This window comes from Rhineura floridana, chromosome 7, assembly GCF_030035675.1.
Source record: "Rhineura floridana isolate rRhiFlo1 chromosome 7, rRhiFlo1.hap2, whole genome shotgun sequence".
Lineage (NCBI taxonomy): Eukaryota > Metazoa > Chordata > Lepidosauria > Squamata > Rhineuridae > Rhineura > Rhineura floridana.
In genome coordinates, this window is record NC_084486.1 from 64,999,168 (window position 1) to 65,016,223 (window position 17,056).

The window sequence follows — 17,056 nt, forward strand, 5'->3', positions numbered from 1 at the left end:
CTGAAAGGAATATACTTACTTAATTTATGAGATTTTCAGATACACAGGAAAAAACAACAGTTTTCTACATTTGCAATGCAATCTAGGTACTGCCTGGAGGCCCAGAAATTCCTTGTCAATTACAACCCTGACTTCACTTATTGGCTACAAACCTGAAAGGGCTTTTAGAGCAGCCAGCTAAGAGATCATTTCACTGAAGTTGCAGGCGTGGGATGAAGTATTGGTGTATATCTCATGAACCAGACCACCTAGAAACTTAATATTTTTTAAAAAATGAAAGCTGAGAGTCCGGAGATTAATCTGACTCAACCTGAGACCCAGAGGGGGCAGCAAAAATCTGGAGTCTCTGGCCGAATACCAGACATCTGGCAACCATAAGCTGAAACTGGCCAGAGTTCTTTTTGAAACCAGGATCCTTGGTTCAAATGTAACACTAAACTGAGATTCTTTAAAAGGGAAACTAAATTAATCCAAAATCTTCCACTGGGGCATGAAGAAGAATGGGGACTGTGTGAGCATGACACTTTGCTAAGGCTTGTTAAAGTTCATCAACGCAGACTAAAGTGTTTAGCATTATCTGCAAAGCTGCAACTTAACAAGGGCTCCAAGCTTTATTTGGTAGATTATTAAAGATGGCTCTTGTTTCTAACAAGTGGATGGTTTTGTTTATTATTATCTGACATTTCATTACATACAGTATCTCAATATATATGTATGTGTTGAAGGTTTGGTGTGTATTATACAAATTCAACTGATTAAAAATCAGACTGGCATTATTTAATCACTTGACTGCTCTGCTGTAAACACATCCCTTTATAGGTGCTTCCTAATATTTGTTAGAAGGCAAATTCCAAAGCTGCTCCTCTTATAATGACCTGGTTTGCACATCACATTAAGCCAAATCAAGGGAGCTCTGGGAGAGGAAATCATGACTGCTTTGCTCTGCCCTGGTTGTCGGCTGCTGCACTGAGCTAAGCCATGGTTTGGCTAAGCCAAGCCACTGTTTATACCTGAGCACAATGCAGCAGAAGAATAAGAGGAAGGAGCAAAGACAGTGCAATCTCATTTGCGAGCTGCCACACGCTCATGCATTCATGCTACGCCATAGTTTGCTTAGCATGATGTGCGAACCAGGCCACTATCTATATTAAAAACTATATTAGTGTAACTAAACCAATATGAAGTTTAATAAGTGTACCTTTGAACCTCCTTTAACTCAGTTATGGGAGAAATGCAACCATAATTCAGATAGTCAAAGGTTCAGATAGATAGAATTGCTAATATACATGGATCCATATGGATACCAATCTAAATGGGAGATGCCAAGTAAGACTGCTAAGCTGGGAAAGATGCCACCAGATATCAAATCTTTAGCATTAAAAAAATGGGTAAGTATATCAATTTTGCCATATCATCTTCCTGTATTTTCTTGTTACTTTGTTTAGTACTTACAGTGTTTGCTGTTACAAAAATATTATCTACAGAAAAAATGGGGGCATAATATTTATTCTACATGGCTATGTATCAATTCCTCTGCTGCCACCTTTCACCCAAAAAGAATATAACTCTCCCAAGGTCTTCTGAGTTCAAGAACAATCAGAAACTAGCATGTATTTTACCACATTAACTTTCACATGAAATTGTCCTTTCAGGTTTTTTGAGCAATCTACTTTGTTCTTTTTCTAACAACAAAATATTGATTTAAAATTTATTCAAATGAAATTTAACAACCAACTTTACCAGTCTTTTCAAAGAATATAGGATCAGTTCCCATCTATTTAAACATACATATGTTTCCCTAAAGGAGATTAAAAAAAACTATTTATAGCAGTCTACAAAATAGATTCAATTCAGTCCCATGATAAACTGATTTGATATTGGTTTTAATAAGAAGGGGACTGCACTTGTGTTTATTCAATCAGCAACTGACATAAGGTTATATAATAAGGCTGAACAATTCATAAAAAGGAAGAACAAATAAACTTTGTTTTTCTCTGTTAGTTTGCTCATGATAGGCAAAATGAAAACCCATGTCTAAGCCACACAACATGCAATTATAGTGCTATGATGTAAGGGTTTTAAAGGTGGTTAAAATCACCTTGAGATTGGCTCCACAGCAGCCCCATGATTGTGTATGTGTGTGTGCTATAAAATAGAAATGAATTCCAAAAGCACATCTGTACAAATTTCACAATTTGAAAATGAATGTTTCTTTTATAACAGAATACTGGCAAAACGCCAGTTGTATTCAGTTGTCATCAGCATTATAAAAAAAAATGAACAAAACCATATGCACGCACAGCTCCAGTAAAACCCCACGAGATGTGACCTTTGCATTAACACCACCATAAGGGACCCTCCAGAGCAGCTGCACACATCAAACACACTACTTAAGAGCTAACATTTCACTCTAGTTGAGACCACATGCATCACAGAAGCATCCTCATATCAACATGGCAACAGCCAGCATGCTGTAGGCATCTCAGGAAGGAAACACTCTAGATCTTAAAGAATAAAGAAGATTTGTGTGTGGGGAAGTTTTTTCTTCTGCTTAGAAACTGTCAATTCCACACCACCACCACTCCCATTAATTTACCCTGTTGCTTAGAAGCTTGAGATGTGGTTTGACTGACCTTTTAACCTTCAAACAGATAAGGTGAAATTGGTTAAGATGACATGTTTGAAATTACTCCCAAAGGAGCAAAATGTGAATCCATGCACTTTACAGCTAAGTATTTGGCGTTTCCTGTATTAACTATACAGGTTATTTAAACAAAAATTTCCTTTTTAAACCAAGCCTCGGGGCTCAGTTTGCCTACAGATGTTGTGCTTGATTATCATGAGATTTAGACAATGAAATTTTCAATTAGATTTTAATCAGAGATCCCACCTGTTTTAAGAAGCAGACTGTTATACTCAACTGTTTAAATTAGGTGTTGCATTTATGGTACATTTTTCAAACAATAAAATGCTACAGTGAAGGCCTAACATTTGGTGAATTGTGGCATTGAATGCTAATAATCCTATTGCTAAAAATAATGAATGCTAATAATCCCAAGTAAATTTTGTTACTGCTTAAAAACACATTTCCCCACTTTTGGACAGACAGAAGTGAATGCCATCACACAGAGCAAGTTCACTGTAAAGGCATTCAGTATTCCCCAAGTTTCTGAATATTTGTACCATTTACCTGTTTATGTATCAACATTTCCACATGAAAGTTGACATTCACTAAATTCTGGACACTTCCCATAACATACATATTGGTTCATTAGATGTACTTAAATAGAAAACTACTATTTTAATTAAAACCTCCAAAATATAGCTTTCTCTGAGGTACTGTAATAGTTAATTGACCAAGAAATCCATTATCTGTGAAAAGCAAAGCAGATTGACGGTCAAAGTTGTGTCTGTGGCCAAACACACATGATAGTAATTTTTGACACATATTTGCAGCTGCAGGTGATAGAATGTGGGATTAGAGGAAGAGTCCTGGCATGCTTCGTGGTGTCTTTCTAAGTAGTAAGGTGCCAAAGACATCAAGCAACACCACTCAGAGAAACTTTTGTTAAAGAATAAGCAGCATTTGGGTTCCTTAAGCTATGATCAATCACACGCAAACTGCAGGCATGTAACAGATACCTCAGTATCTAAGGAGCTGAAAGAAGACAGGGTAATTTGTCTGGCTAGCTTCAGGGCTTCTATCCTCATTGCAGCAAACTCTAACTCCTCCTGTCAGTGGGATGGTTGTGAGCAATGCACAGGGAAAATGTATTAAGAACATGATGTAAATGAATGTCCACATTTATAGAATGAATGTTATAAATCAGTCTGTTATGATGACGATTTGGGAACAACACATATATTGACTCAGGGCTCTTTGGTGGGCTGAAACATAAGCAGTACAGGAAGAAATATTTCTAGTAAGGTAGGACCAAAAATGCCCAGTTCAGGTTAAGAAAGAAACAGTTAAAATTATGTAATTAAACATTTTTTCATTTTTCTTTTAACATTAACTATGTGTTGTTTTCCATTTCCATCATTTATAACTCAACCATATTCCACTACTTTAAACAAATTAGCACTGCATCACTACTATAAACAAAAACCTCCATACATGTCACACCTTATATCAGCCATCCTCAACCTGCTACTCTCTAGACATATTGGACTACAACTCTCATCATCCCTGATCATTGGTCTTGCTGATTGGGGCTGATGACAACTGAAGTCCAAAACATCTGGAGGGCACTTGGGAAGACTGCCTTAAACTATTTAAGCCCTCCCATTCCAATTTACTTGTTGGAAAGTACTGATAAATGATCAACATACTAGAGAATGTAGTGCGTGTAGAATGTAGTTTTTCCCTCAGCTAGCTATGCATTAAAAACCTGTACAGAAGGAAGTGTGCACAGGATTTCAGCCTTAAAGAACAGGTTTAATTAAGACGTTGATCCTGTCCTTGTTCCTGTGTGTTATTTCTACTAGTTGTAATAAATGAACTCTGCCCTGCTCTATCTTTAGTTGTATTTCCAATGTATGTACTTAAGCAGAAAGCTAAAGGCATTTTTAGAATTGACATTTAATTTGCACTATAGTTCTGCATGTTCGCAATCTGAAATCAAAAGATACATTATAAATAGAATGCGATCTGGATCACGTATCTCTTCCAGTTTCTATATTTTATTAGTGCCATTCAGAAACATGCCATGGCTTCTTGCACATTTGTACAAGATGGAAATGTTCTGTACACACATGCAGATTTCCCACTCTGTGCACTGAGCATTTCCCTACGAAAGCAACTATTCTCAATATATTTAGGGTCAGTTTCCACAAGGCTCCACATGCAACCTCCTCACACTGTGTCTGGAATTTTCACATGTGACACAGGAATATACACATAAGCATGCACTGAATGCATGGCTCATCTGTGGGAAAGAAAGGAGGTAGGCAGATCACATGGGTTAGGATGTACACATGTATGGATATCCATTTATATAACTGGCATGTGTGTGTGTGCCAGGGCTGTGGAGTAGGTACGCCAGACCTTTGACTCCGACTCCTCTATTTTTCTACTGTCCGACTCCGACTCCTTCATAAATGGCAAATGTATATTAACTAGTAATAACAAATTTACTGTATGTAAATGGGTAGCACAAGGCATTTCATCACCACCATGTGAATCCAGAGCTTGGAAAAATTACTTTTCTGAACTACAACTCCCACGAGCCCAATCCCTGGGGCTGATGGGAGTTGTAGTTTAAAAAAGTAACTTTTCCAAGCTCTGGATTCACATGGTGATGATGAAATGCCTTGTGCTACCATATTACTACAGTAAATTTGTTATTACTAGTTAATATACATTTGCCATTTATGAAGGAGTCGGAGTCAGAACATTTCTACCGACTCCGACTCCACAGCCCTGGTGTGTGCACACACGTAAGAGAGAGAGATTAACTCCAATAAAATTTTCAGGGGGTGCTCTTATCTTAAAAACATTATGAGGTGTCTGAATAGTGTTATCTTCTTGCTCTTAATACACCTTTTACAGTACCCCTGTGCAGGTTTCTTAGCCAGCTTCTCAGTCACCTGGCTTCCTAGAAAACCTGTTTACAGGATGCTACATCAGGACAATCTCCAGGGGGCATTACAATGTACTGACCCGGAGGCTGCCTGCAGAGTACTGAAGTGTTCTGGAGGATCTTTTAAAAAATAAGTTAGACGTTTCATTTAATTTTTTTAAAATCCTCCACTGCTCTCTTTTAGTTTTTTTAAAAAAATCTCTGGAACCCTTTGTTGCTGTACAGGCAGCCTCCTGGTCAGCTACACTTCTTGGAAAACTTCCTGGAGATCATCCTGATTTAGTGCCATCAAAACATTCTAGACATTCTAGGCATTCCAGGAAAACATTCTAGACATTCTAGGAAATCAGGTGATAAAAAAGCTGACTGTGAAGCTGGAAGAAATCTACTGAAATATAAAAGTAGTAAAAATATACACAATTCAGCCACCTCATAATGATTTTAAGAGCCAAACAGTTGCACACACACCTACCCAAGCTAACATTCTATCAAGTGTCTCATACTAGTTTTCTTTTTCACAGGCAATTCCTTTTCACCCATCCCTCATGTGAATGGTTAAACAAAACGAAAAGCATACAAAAATTCAGGCCCAGCACCACTTATAATTTTCCTTATAGGACTTTGGAGGAGGCTTGTGTTGCATTACCAAAGTTTGTCCCTTTTCATATAGGGACATTCACCCTCTACTAGTGTTTGTAAACGCTGAGGCAAGAAACACTGACAGATTTCCATTACAAACCTGAAGTTTCTGAGCAAATATTGGGGGGTTCTTTTCTGCTAGGTCAGGCTCTAGATATTGAAGCTGATCACACACTGAAGGTGGATGAGATATCCTACTGAGGAGGGCATCGGCAGAGACAAAGGGGTCCTCAGGTGCCGTCTGAAGAGCAAGGAGGATACAGAACAAGTAACAAAAATTGGCAGAACCGCTCATGATTGAAATCATGCATCAGTCTCCATAACTATATGCTCAACGCCTAGGGAAATACCAACAAAATCTGTAGTAAATAATGCTTTCAACCATGTTAGAAGCGCCTGGATTTGACCAAAACTCACAGAGAAAGTGGGAGAGAAAGAGGAAAAGGGAGACAGAGAATATATAACAAGAAGTTTAACTTTTGTTGTGAGTAGTTCTTGCAGAGAAAAAAGCAATAAAAGTTAAAATATCAGTAATTTTCTATTAAACCCGAGTACTTTTTAAGTAATGGCATTCTTGGGTCTGCACTCAAGCTACTTGCCCAAGAGGACCCATAAAACCAACTTACTACTTCAATGTTGTTTGAAGTGGTTCCTAAGGTCATAGGCTCCAATTCTTTTGTTTTTGATTTGTCAGGTGGCTGTATTGATGTCTCTTGGCTAGCAGCCAGTGATCGTGAAGCTGGATGTTGCAATTTCATTCCAGAGGACAACTGGGCTTCCGTTTCTTCCAAGCTAGATCTAAAAAATAATAAAGCACCATGCTTTCAGTTGGCTAACAAAACCCATACATAGACCGCCAAGTGGATAGCTTTACCTACACTGCAGCCTATTATTTTTCATTTCATCACATTCTAATCCTCAATATCTTTATAAGAAAAAAAAAAACCCACAATCAAACCTTTACTCATGCAGTGTGGTTGCCACTACCACACGGTCTGGTTCTGCATGATACATATGATGTCTGAATGGGTATCATATGAGTCAGGAATATGGCACGGTTCCATCTCACAACAAATCTGCAGGGCACCAGAGAGGGGCGCAATGCTAGAATAGAAAAACTATATTTATTTATTTATAATTTTTTATATCCCAATACAGAAAACAATAATATATAAGACACATTAAAATTTGTTAATCTTTTTAGTGGGGTGGGTTGAGATGGATCTGCCCTTGTATATGTTTAATGGATGAGCATGTTAGGTTCTTACTCTATTCTTGTTTTTTAATGTTTCCTTTTTTACATTGTAAATCGCTTGGAGGTACTGTTGTGAAAAAATGACAAATAAATACAATAAATAAAATAATAGTACTAATAATTTCAATATAATCAATTATAACACAAAACACTGACCACTATCTCAGGCCATATACATACATTTTGAGAAGGTCTGGCAGAAAAGAAAGGTCTTCAGCTAGCACTGAAAGATGGACAATGTTGGCACTGGCTGGACCTCTGGGGAGGTTGTGTTCTACAACCAAGGCACCATTATTAAGAAGGCCCTCTGGCAAGTAATACATCCTGTGACCCTATGCTTTGATAGGGGTACATGGCCAACAACATGTGACACCACTCTTAAAATATCTGCACTGGCTGCCTGTCCACCACTGAGCCAGGTTCAAACTCTTTGTATCAATTTACAAACCCCTAACAACTTAGCTTCAGGGTTACCCCGCTTCGCACTCGGGACTTACCGGGTTGCGGGGTGTGTTTGTGGCCCGGGTGAATTCTGAGCCTCCATGTCTGGAGAGGGCAAGTGCGCCGGACTGGGGTGACGCAGTCACGGCGCGCTTCTAGAGGGGGCAGGGCATACGAGCTTATTTAAGCTCGCGCTATCCGCCCCCTCTCCCTCTTCATAATTGTGGCACCCGCCCTACCCTCCCTCTGCTGCAGTGTGATTCATTTGGTCGCCTCTGGGGCCGAGTAGGAATTTTTGGCTTGCCTGCGTTTTAGCCGGCGAGTTTCTTTTGCCTACTCCATACTGTGGTTAGCAGGAAGGGCACTCAGGGTTAGTACGGGTGTTTTTTCCTGTGGTTATTAGGTTGATTTGGCTGTTTGAATTTAATATTTAATGGTCGCTTTATTGAGGAAGTGCGGGAAAGGTTGAAGGTGAAGGGCAGCTAGGTGACACCTTTAGGCACCTTTGGAGCTGATAGGCGGTTCTGGAGGCCTGCAGCTCTGGGTTTTACGGCCCGAGGGCAGGATACGGGTCGCCTTTGGGGCCAACAGGTCTCATCCACCTGGAGTTTCAGGGCACTGGGGGGCGGTGACGCAGGTTGGCCTCCCTACGCACAACTGGAGTGTGGTCAGGGCAAGGGGTTGACAGATTGCACCCCTTTGCCCGACAGGGGTTTGGGTCGCCCGAATAGCTGCAAGCAGGCTTTGCCTGACTCGCCAGTTGAATCCCGCACTTATGTTCCCCTTTGCAGGTTCATTATCATAATATGAATTTGGTTTAATAAAGTGGCCCGTTGTTTAACCCATCATATTGTGTCTGCGTCTTATTTCACCCCTGGGTCGCAATCTTAGGGACTGCCTGAACCCTTATATCCCAGCTTGATCACTGAAATTATTGGAAGGGGCAGCACTGGTCGTCCCCTGAGTAGGTGAGGCTCATATAACATCAACACAAAGCCAAGTCTTCAGTGTCATCGGCTCAGCTCTCTGGAATGCTCTGCCAACAGAGATTCAGCAGGGGCCTTCTGTTTTAACTTTTAAACGCCTGCTGAAAACCTTTCTGTTCTGCCAGGCTTATGCAGGCAATTAAAATATATTTTTAGAACAGTTGACCTTTGTTTTCACTGTATTTTTAATAGTTTTCACTGAATGGTTTTGATGTTGTTGTAAACTGCTTTGATTCATTTTTTAAAAATTAAATAGCAGTATATAAATATATTTATAAATAAATACATAAATTACTGGAAAGGCCTCCCCAACAGATCACAAAGTAAAGGCAGGACAATATTAGAAGTGCTTGTGTTCAGAGCTTTATATGTCATAACTCCCAGCTCACATCTGCATGAGACACTTAAAGTGTTATTATACTGCTTTAAACAGTCACGGCTTCCCCCAAATAAACCTGGGATCTGCAGTTTATTAAGGTGCTGAGAATTGTTAGATCTCTGTTCCCTTCACAGAGCAACGATTCTCAGAATTCCCTAAGGGATTATTAAATCACTCTGGAAACTGTAGTTCTGTGAAGCAAGTAGGAGTCTTCTAACAATTCTCAGCAACCTTAACAAACTGCACTTTCCATTATCTTTTTTTTTGGGGGGGGGGGAGGACAAAGTAATGACCATTAAAGTGATATAATAGTACTTTAAATGTCTGGGGTGGGTGTGGCCTCTGAATTGGGCTCGATGACAAATAGACAGTCAGTGCAGATCTCTCAGGATTGGTGTTACATGATCTCATGCAGAAAGGCTCATTAAAACTCTGGCTGCTGCATTTTTCATTAGCTGCAGTCTCCAAACTGTCTTTGACAGTCACACAGCCACACATCTATCCAATTTAGGTGGTTTTCCTGTCAGTTATTATCAGTGTGCTATGGTATCAGAGCACAAGGAAACAGGAACCATATCCACAGTGGTAGTATTGAAACAGGCCTTATAGTGATATAGATAAGATATACTTTTGATATAAGGTTAAGCCAGAGGTGGGGAAGCGGTAGCCCTCCAGCTATCCCTGGACTACAACTCCATCATCCCTGACTACTGGCCATGCCGGCTGGGCTGATGAGAGCTGGAATTCAGCTACATCTGAAGGCCTACAGCTTCCCCACCCTTGTCTCAAGTTACGTGTTCCATCTCAATCTTGAACTAGGATTTGCGTGTACTCCCATTGGAAGGATCAGTCCTTCAGAAATATTTGTAAGCATTGACTTTGGGATCATAAGAATGTGAAAACAATAAAAGCAAAAAACTTCTTTCAGGTGGCCATCTTAATTGCAATCCTTTACTATTTTGGCCATTACACTGTCAAACCAATTTCTGCAATCATTAAGATGAGAAACTTACATAAGCATTTCTACAAGATCATGCAAAGTTTGCAAAGGTTCTTCAGGTCAGCATGTTACTCAAAGGCTGTGCACTGCCTGTAATGAATTGCTTCCCTCTTCGTATAGCACAGTGGGGAGAGCCTGGCTGGGAGTCCAGAGTCTGTGAGTTCAAATCCCTGCTTGTGTCTCCTGGGTGTCAAGGGCCAGCTAAAGGTCACCCTCACAGTGAGTGGCTCAGAGGTTACGTGCCCTGCCACCTATGCAGCCTTGGGCAAGCTGCATAGTCCCAAGGAGCCCAGTTGCCCCCCAGCTGGCAGTTGCGGAAAAAGAAGAGGCTGGCTTGTGCAGCTGTGGCAAGCTGAGCAGGCCCTAGCCAGCTGGGGAGGACTAGCCTCAGAGGGAGGCAATGGTAAATCCACTCTAAATACTGCTTACCATGAAAACCCTATTCATAGGGTCGCCATAAGTCGGGATCGACTTGAAGGCAGTCTGTTAATATTATGTATATAAATGGCATTTGCTTGTTAACTCTTAATTAATCTTAATATCATTTCTAAAAATGTACAACAGCTTAGGGAATTCACACACTATGTGCATGACCATGTACGTAAAAAGACATAGTTCTAGTTGTGATTACTACAAATAATTATTCTTTTTTATAATGCAGTGAAGTACCCAGAACAAGGAGTTGTAGAATCTGATAATCGGACCAAAGGAGACTTGACTGGACTCTCCTGCTGTGCATCGAACATAAGGTACAAAGATTGCTTTGTCTGGACACCATCATCCTGCTATCAGAAGGAAAAGAAAAGATTACAATGCATCTTTACTGGACCAAATCACAGCCCCTATGCAAAGTGATGAAATCCTAAAATTTCTGTTCCAATATTCAGCTTTACCCCAAAGTAATTACATAATAAAAATGTAAGCTATTTGGTTTCTTTGAATTTAAATAATCCACCAGACTAGGGTCAATGTACTGGCACTGTATAACATCTAGAGATCAAAGGAGATAATAAGAAATCCACAAGTAGAAACTTACAGGTACAGAGGAGCCGATCTTCTCCATATATTCTATTTCATATGAATTGCCATACTCTAGATCTGTAATACATAAAAAGTGTGCTTGGCATGGTTGTGAAAGTACTCTGAGACTATATGAAGGACCTGAGGCTTTATAGCTGATACTTTGCTAATCAGCACAAAAATCAAAATCATCAGATACAACTCAAAACCTGCTGAATATTGACCCCCAATGGCACAAACAAGGACAGAATCTTGTACAATCTATTCATCTTGTTGTTGTTGTTATATGCCTTCAAGTTGATTACAACATATGGCAACCCTATGAATCATCTTGTAGATCCCCATATTAAATATCTTCCCTTTGTCCCCTCTTCCTTTTTCTTTGAAGTGGCAAAGTATTGTGATATTCTATTTTTACACCAACCTAGTGCCCTGAGTGTTCTTCCCCTCTCTTAAACCATTAAAATTACAATGGTGTATGCTTGACTGAACTTTCCATTCTGTATGCTTAAAAGAAAAATCATATCCACAAGCTGATGCATTCAAACTGTGTCACTTCCATAAACTATGTAGCTTTTGTCTAGGAATTGTGGTTCCATTATTATTTTTCTTTTGAAATGAAAAATGACTAGAGTGATAGGTTGGGAACACTTAACATAGCAAAAGACTACAGCAGCCTTTCCCAACTAGTGGGACACCAGATGTTGTTGGACCACAACTCCCATCAGCCTCAGCCAGCATTGCCAATGGTCAGGAAAGATGGGAATTGTGGTCCAACAACATCTGGTGGCCCACTAGTTGGGAAACGCTGGACTACAGAATCACCTGGCTGTCCTTAATTATTATGTAGGGCATGGGCTTGTATGTCCTTTCACAGCAATGTTTTTAATAGGGGCCATACATCAAATCCAATGTGTTACATGCTACAAATCCCACATATTCACCAGTGACTGGATAAAGAAGTGAGGAAGAGAAAAAAAGATACTATTGATGCTTGATAATAAATGCAAACCACCACTTATAGCAAAATATAAATAAACAACTACTTAAATTAGGGTGTGCCATTTAGATCGTGTGTATATTGTTCTTGAGTGTAAGTTTTCAGAAGCAGGCAGCCCTTAGAACAGGGGCAGACAGGCTTCAGGGTCGTGAGATCTACTTTTTTTTTTTTACTACACCCCAAGATCCACCAATAGGAGCCAGGTTCAAAACAGTGGTTAAGAAACAGTCAGGAGTGACAGAGCCACAACAACTGCCTCCTGGCAGCAGTGTTTCTGCTGCTCACCAGGAGGGGATGATACAACGGTGAGGTTAGAACTGGACAGGTGTATGAGTTTGGCTCTGTCACACAGTCCGAATCTTACTGTCACCCCCTCCCAGTAAGCAGCAGCAAGGAGGCTATTGCAGTGGCTCTTCCCCACCAGGTAAGCCACTCCTGGAAAACAGGTGCCTCAGGATATATGCTCAGCTGACAGTCCTAGCACACACAAAATCTACTCCTGGTTTTCCCCCTCCCCCCCCCCAATTTCTTTATCTCAGCAGCACAATTTAGAAGGGGAACAATGGTATTTTTGTTTTTGCTAAATGTAAATGTACTGCCTTCAAGTTGATTCCGACTTATGGAAACCTTATGAATAGGGTTTTCATGAGGCTGAGAGGCAGTGACTGGCCCAAGGTCACCCAGTGAGCTTCATGGCTATGTGGGGATTCAAACCCTGGTCTCCCAGGTCATAGTCCAACACCTTAACCACTACACCACACTGGCTCTTTGCTATTGTTAAGTAATTGGAAGCCAGAATCCTTGCTGGTCTACTGCAAATCATGCAGTGATCTACCAGTAGATTTTGATCTACCTTCTGCCCACCTTTGAACTTTCAGTGCCATTAGGAATTTCAATTAAACATGAAGAAGGAGCATACCACTAAGAATGAAGTACAGGATAAGACAGCTGAAACCGCAAGGAGTTCCCTTAGCAAAATTACATGCTGGACAACAGGACTCAGAACAGGATGGAAGTAGAGCCCTATTCAGGTGTTCATAATAAGGCTTAAATAAATAAGGAAGGAGGAGACATCATTCTCTAGCTCTGCGCCTGGCCCCATCACTCTCCACATGCTCAAGGGTGGCTTTCTGCAACAGAGAAGCCTCCTGTACTTGTAGGTTCCAAAATGCACAAGACTCTTGTTAAGAAGTACCGGAAGCCTTCCCACAGTAGAACATGCAGAAGACAACGAGTACAGGACACAGAGCTAGTATACTTACACACATTCTCCCTTCCTTATATGTTTATTTAAGCCATATTAAGAATGTCCAAATAGGGCTGCCATGTTTGGTGATAAACATAGGTCTGTGTCTGGCTCTATCTCAATTTGAATTCTGCATGCTAATTCTAAAACAAGTGCCTGAAACTTGAGAGAGGAAGAGAAGTCCTACTGTGTATATAAGCTGTTGTAAGTAAATAAGATGCCTCATCAGTTTCCAATCATTGTTTAGAAGTATATTTCTCTGAAATCAGTGGGTATGACTTCTCTGTTTAAGACTGGAGCAGTAGTGAGGTTTGAACTGTGCTCTCCATTGCAAAAAATAAGCTTGTTTCCAGGAGAACAAATTAAAATGATTTTATTGTATACTGTCCTGTAAGCAAATAGAGTCAATCAGATCACTCTCTAAAACTGTTGGACTCCTTATGAATCTGTATCTCACAGAATCAGTTCCATGCTAGACCTATACCAAATCACATTTATGACTGGAACACACTTTTAAACTACTGTACACCAAAGTACAGTACAGCAAATTTATCAGTATTCATTGAGGAATACTTTCATAGCCATTTATGCAGTACATATTATTTGCCGTTTTAAAGGAGATGTTTGGGAAGCCCAGATGATGCACTATTTTTGTGCTTCTCATAGAAAAGTCTGGCAAAATGCTTGCATTGCCTCATGTGGGATATTTCAGTCCTGTAATCAAGACACATGCTCCATTCAGACATGGAATTTACTGTGTTAGTTTTACATTATAATTGGCAGCGCTTTTGTCCCAATTTCTACTGTTCCTTTCATACTGCAGTCCCTGTTGCATTATGGAACTGTGTTTTTTTGACCCATATACTACCATGTTGTGCTAAATTTCATTCACACCAGCGGGCATGGTGTGACACAATATATCTTGACTTCAGCAAAGTTTTTGACAAAGTGCCCCATGATATTCTGATTAGCAAACTAGCTAAATGTGGGCTGGATGGAACAACTCTCAGGTGGATCTACATTTGGCTCCAGAATTGTACTCAAAGAGTGCTTATCAATGGTTCCTTCTCAAACTGGGCGGAAGTAACGAGTGGGGTACCACAGGGCTCAGTCCTGGGCCCAGTGCTCTTCAACATTTTTATTAATGACTTGGATGAGGAGGTACAGAGCATGCTTATCAAATTTGCAGATGATACAAAATTGGGGGGCACAGCTAATACTGTGGAAGACAGAAACAAAATTCAAAGGGACCTTGATAGGCTGGAGCATTGGGCTGAAAACAACAGAATGAAATTCAACAGAGATAAATGCAAAGTTCTACACTGAGGAAAAAGAAACCAAATGCACAGTTATAAGATGGGGGATACTTGGCTCAGCAATACGACATGTGAGAAGGATCTTGGAATTGTCGTTGATCACAAGCTGAATAGAAGCCAACAGTGTGATGTGGCTGCAGAAACGGCAAATGCTATATTAGGCTGCATTAACAGAAGTATAGTTTCCAAATCGCGTGAAGTATTAGTTCTCCTCTATTGAGCACTGGTTAGCCCTCATCTTGAGTACTGCATCCAGTTCTGGTCTCCGCACTTCAAGAAGGATGCAGACAAACTGGAACAGGTTCAGAGGAGGGCAACAAGGATAACCAGGGGACTGGAAATAAAACCCTATGAGGAGAGATGAAAGAACTGGGCATGTTTAGCTTGGAGAAGAGAAGACTGAGGGGAGATATGCTAGCACTTCAAGTACATGAAAGGTTGTCACACAGAGGAGGGCTGGGATCTCTTCTCGATCGTCCCAGAGTACAGGACATGGAATAATGGGCTCAAGTTGCAGGAAGCCGGATTTCGACTGGACATCAGGAAAAACTTCCTGTTAGAGCCATATGACAAAGGAACCAATTACCTAGAGAGGTAGTGGGCTCTCCAACACTGGAGGCGTTCAAGAGGCAGCTGGACAGGCATCTGTCGGGAAAGCTTTGATTTGGATTCCTGTATTGAGCAGGGGGTTGGACTTGATGGCCTTACAGGACCCTTCCAACTCTACTATTCTATGGCACAATTAATGTCACTACTTCCCCATCCTTTACACACATGTGAACTTTTGTTCCTCCCTGAAAATAGCAGGAAAGAACTGCATGCTGGTATACGGCCCCAAATTTCATCACTTGCATGATTTTCTTGGTAAATGGGGTTGCAAACAGATTTTTCCTGGAAGCAATTAACACTATATTCCACTAGATTTCCAGAAGTGGCTTTTACATCATGTGAAAGATCAGATAAAATGCAGAAATTACCAGGTAAGAAAACATTAGGAAAATGGAATATATAGTGGTTTGAATGCAGCCACAGACAATAATATATGGCACAATTAATTGCAAACATCTATCATTCCAGCTGCTAATCCACACTGACCATTCTTATATTTCTGCCTTTTAAGGGTTCACATACATAAACGAGATGTGAAATTAAAATTCCTAGCTCAAATCCACGACAAGTCTGTCTGACTAAAAATTATCAAGCACATTAATGACTGGTGGCAAACCATCTGTTACATTAAAAGCACCAATTAAAGTTTTAACCACAATCTAGCCTATCTGATTCACATGTGGCATTCCATGGACACCACAGATTTCTTGTTCTCATCGCTGAGCAGGGGAATACTCCTCACGTGAGAGAAAGAATCCTTCTGCATTCAGTACATTTCCCTTCATAGAAGGGAACAAGACACCATTGCATATGGGGCTGTGGATCACACTCTTTGCCTGAAGCTTCCACACATTCTATCATCAAGACATTTTGATTAATTAAAGTCTTTTCTTTCCTTAATCTTATATAGATGTGTTAATTATGATATTTTGACGTGAGAAAATATGTCAGCTCCATACGGCTCTACCATGCCACATGAAATATTTCCTGAAATGTTAAATGCCAACACAGCAGTGGTTAAAGTTTTAAAGATCTGATATTAATTTTATCACTCATGGAGAAATTCACAGTTAATCTAATAATAAAATCCAGATAGCTGGCAAAGTTTTTTTCATGGTTTTAAAAATATACCATTCCACACTTACAGGCATTTTAACATAAAAAATAATGTTAAAAAGTAAAAATGAAAGCATATATTATTTCAAAAGCAATATTAAAGCCAAGATCAAAAAAGTCCAAGTAGTTCTGAAATAGGTTGCTGGCTTGCTTAATGCTTTTTATGTTTTTACTTCGGAACCTCTTCTAATGATCTCTGACATTTTGTTATCTGGAAGCACAGGACGCAGACACTGCTTTCATGCCCTTTGTAGGTGTATACTCTCATATCTGCTTCATCGCTTGCATTGTCTCACAGTAAAAGTAAATCAGAGCTTCGGAGGTTGGGGTTGATGAGTTTTTTGACCCCAGTTAATTCCAGATACAAGTTGGAATTGTGAACTCAGAACAAAAGAAATGGTGCAGCTTATTATTAAATTATCTCAGGATTCCCAGAAGATTCAGATGCTTAATTATACTAGCAAGAT

General features: G+C 40.0%; 1 protein-coding gene across 11 annotated transcripts in view; it reads right to left on the reverse strand.

The window, feature by feature from the left end:
- TACC2 (transforming acidic coiled-coil containing protein 2) overlaps positions 1-17,056 on the reverse strand; it is a 262,416-nt gene that overhangs the window by 38,182 nt on the left and 207,178 nt on the right. For 9 of the 11 annotated variants that reach the window (XM_061635785.1, XM_061635784.1, XM_061635777.1 and 6 more), the window contains 5 exons: positions 11,319-11,380; positions 10,952-11,067; positions 6,848-7,019; positions 6,322-6,462; positions 3,643-3,732 (listed from right to left, as the gene is read on the reverse strand). In XM_061635785.1, the coding sequence (XP_061491769.1) occupies positions 3,643-3,732; positions 6,322-6,462; positions 6,848-7,019; positions 10,952-11,067; positions 11,319-11,380 (581 nt within the window). The remainder of the gene's footprint in view (positions 1-3,642; positions 3,733-6,321; positions 6,463-6,847; positions 7,020-10,951; positions 11,068-11,318; positions 11,381-17,056) is intronic. The other 2 variants (XM_061635783.1, XM_061635786.1) reach the window with 2 other exon arrangements.